General features: G+C 39.6%; 1 protein-coding gene across 1 annotated transcript; it reads right to left on the bottom strand.

The window, feature by feature from the left end:
* Positions 1 to 226: 226 nt before the first annotated feature.
* LOC109801591 (protein JINGUBANG) lies at positions 227 to 2,045 on the bottom strand. The gene has a single exon (XM_020362702.3). The coding sequence runs from the start codon at positions 1,855 to 1,857 to the stop codon at positions 499 to 501; it is 1,359 nt and encodes a 452-aa protein (XP_020218291.1). The 5' UTR covers positions 1,858 to 2,045; the 3' UTR covers positions 227 to 498.
* Positions 2,046 to 2,951: the final 906 nt, after the last annotated feature.

The following is a 2,951-nucleotide window of genomic DNA, read 5'->3' as shown; positions in this document are numbered from 1 at the left end:
GGTTAGAATGGATGAGATGGAGTTTGATATGATTGGCCGGTTATTTTCTATTTATAATCTGTTGGAATATAAATAAATAGTAACCAGGTGTATCTTTTGGTGAAGCATATGGAAGTTCTATTATTGTTATAGTTTTTTTTTTCTACACCACATATATTATGAGATATAATAATATTACTTTAGTCTCGTAAAAATATTACGAATGATAAAGTTTCTAATTAAATATTTAAAAGGGCTAAAGAAATTGAACTTGAACTTGAAATCATTAACTAAATGAAAGAGTTATAAATTTATGAAGTAAATAAAAATATGGGTATAATTTCCTTTATCCAAGTATGAAGAGGTAGAAGAGAAATGAGACATGGTTGCTTGTGGTTATCCTTCTACAGCTCCTTGATCGAGCGTAGGGAAGACATGCAGTTATTAATAAATGAATGACGATTATTGTACTAATTAGTTTACAGCACTATTGATTATATATTATTGGTAGGTAGGTAGCTACTGAAAAAAGCTACCTTGAAGCTTCTTCTCGACCCAGGAAGGCGACAAAACGGGGCTCATATCGTAGTCTCTAATCTTGACCTTGGCCTGACAGTGCGATGGTTCAGTAGCAGTAGTGTTACTGTAGTCGACGCACATCTTCTCATCCGGCAAAACCTTAATCCTCCAAACCTTAAATGTCTGGTCCAAACTAGCACTATACACCAAAAACCCCACCACTACCTTTTCCATCTCCAGACACGCCGCCAAACACCTCACGGGCCCTCTGTGGCCATCCAAAACCGTCAAACACTCGTGGTAGCAGCTCCCCTCCTCCCTCCTCCACACCCTTATCGTCGTGTCCTCCGACCCACTGAATATCATGTTACCCACCGTACCCAAACACAGCACCGCGAAGCGGTGACCCTGCAAGAACCCTCCATGGTTGAACCGGTAGCACAACCGCTCCTTCTCCCAGAAGTTTATCATCCCGTCGGAGGACCCCGAGTAGAGGAAGCAGTGGTTGAAGGAGGAGCTCAATGCAAGAGCGTTCACGGGCGAGGGTTGGAATTTCAGCGTCATGGTTAGCGTGTGCGAGTCTTCCGTGTAGACCCTTCTCCATATCTTCACCGACCCGTCGGAGGAACCGGTGAAGAGGCAACCGTCGTCTTGGTTGACCAATATGGCGTTGACGTTGTCCTCGTGCGCCACGAAGGAGTCAACGCATTTTTTGTCGGAGACGCGCCACGCCTTCACGGTTCGGTCGTGGGAGCCGGTGTACAAGAGGCCTTCGGAGTGGTAGTAAGCCATGCAGGAGACGGAGTCTTTGTGCTTTGGCGTGTTTCTTCTACCTCTTGTGGGGAATGCTAGGAGCGAGGTTTTCCGAGGGAGGGTGGCGAGTTTCTTGGACTTGAAGTTATCAGAGACGGTGAAGGTCCAGATTCTTATGTTGTGGTCCTTGTGGGTGGAGAAGAGCATGTTGCTGTAGGCCAAGATGGCTCTGACTTCGCCTGAACTGGCTTTGAGGTAGCCTCTGTCCATGCAATCTGGCTGCTTCCAGACGCGGATTCTGGTGCTGTTGGAGCCGGTGAAGACCAAGCCCTTGGAGGCGGCGATGGCGTAGATGTTGCCCTCGTGGCGGTGGAGGGAGGCGATGCAGTGGTAGAGTAAGGAGGGTGAAGGGTTTGGGAGAGGGGAGAGTGTCCATGGTGAATCTGGCATCATGGGGAAGACGCCATTGGTGTCGGAGGTTGAGGGTCTTGGGGGGCTGAACTCCACGTCTTGTTCGTTTATCTCTCTGTGACGGAGGTGAATGGGTGATTCTGGCTTTTCGGTGTCCATTAGGCTGAGGAGGGTTCTCTTGCCGTAGAAATCCATGACATTGTGCGAAACTCAACTAGAGTAGTGCTAATTCCGACTTTACAATTATCCCACACAGTTGGCCTATAAACCAACATAATGAGGGTTTGGACGATGGGTGGACTCTATTTATTATCGTATAAATGTTTCTCAACTCTTCTCTTCACTTCTCCATCATTCCACCCAACTTTTTTTTTCCCCATGCTGAAATGGGATTATGATTATACAATATGTCAATTGTCAAGGAGGAACCTCAAAATAAATAATTGATTCTCCAAATGTTAGTTGTATGCGTGTATTAATTACGTTAGACACTATTTAGCTTCTTTTTTTTTTTTAATAGTGAGAATTGCTTCCAACATAAAGCTCTGTGTATATCCCAGCCTCAGCCTAATATAATTTAAAATATATATTTAAAGAAATATTTGTTAATCGATGGAAAATATAATTTAATTAAAATAATAAACCCGAAAGTTGTTTTTACTCTCTAATTAATTATAGATTGGTACATCATTAAATTCACTAACTCTATGATAATTATGACAAAATTTATACGTAAAAGTCTCAACATTAGAATTATATTTTATAAGAGTTAAGAAATAATATATATCGCTCAAGTCGGATAAAATTAGTCACAAGTATTCAAAATTTAGACCACGGATTAATTGATTCAAGCATTTGATAGTTAAAAAGTGTCAACATTGTAAAAATATTTATATTCATAGTATATCAAAGTTAAATTAAAAAAATTATACAAAGAAAATTCATAGAAACAAGAACATTTTTTTTAATTTTTTTGCATTCTTTCTTATCAGGTGTTAATATTGTAAATTATATTAGGGGTTGTTTGGTTTCCTTGTTTTCTATTTTCATTTTCATTGGAAACAAAAAATGGTGTTGAAAATACATTTATTGTAATTTTAGAAAGTATTTTTGGAAAAATATTTTCTAAATGAAGCACGAAATTGAAAGAAAAAAAAAAGGCGTTTCCTTCAATTTTTAATTGCTATGGTCAAGTCACTCTATTATATGCAGTTTAGTTTTTAAATTTTCTTTTTTTATATAAGAAAGTTATAACTTCTACCCACATAAACTGTATTTAAAACAAAGAT

Source organism: Cajanus cajan, chromosome 6 (assembly GCF_000230855.2).
Source record: "Cajanus cajan strain Asha chromosome 6, NIPB_CcT2T_4, whole genome shotgun sequence".
In the NCBI taxonomy this organism is placed as follows: domain Eukaryota; kingdom Viridiplantae; phylum Streptophyta; class Magnoliopsida; order Fabales; family Fabaceae; genus Cajanus; species Cajanus cajan.
This window is presented reverse-complemented; position numbering and strand designations above follow the sequence as displayed.

Coding starts and splice junctions, on each gene's coding strand:
- LOC109801591 (XM_020362702.3), bottom strand. CDS start 1,857: ATGGATTTCTACGGCAAGAGAACCCTCCTCAGCCTAATGGACACCGAA.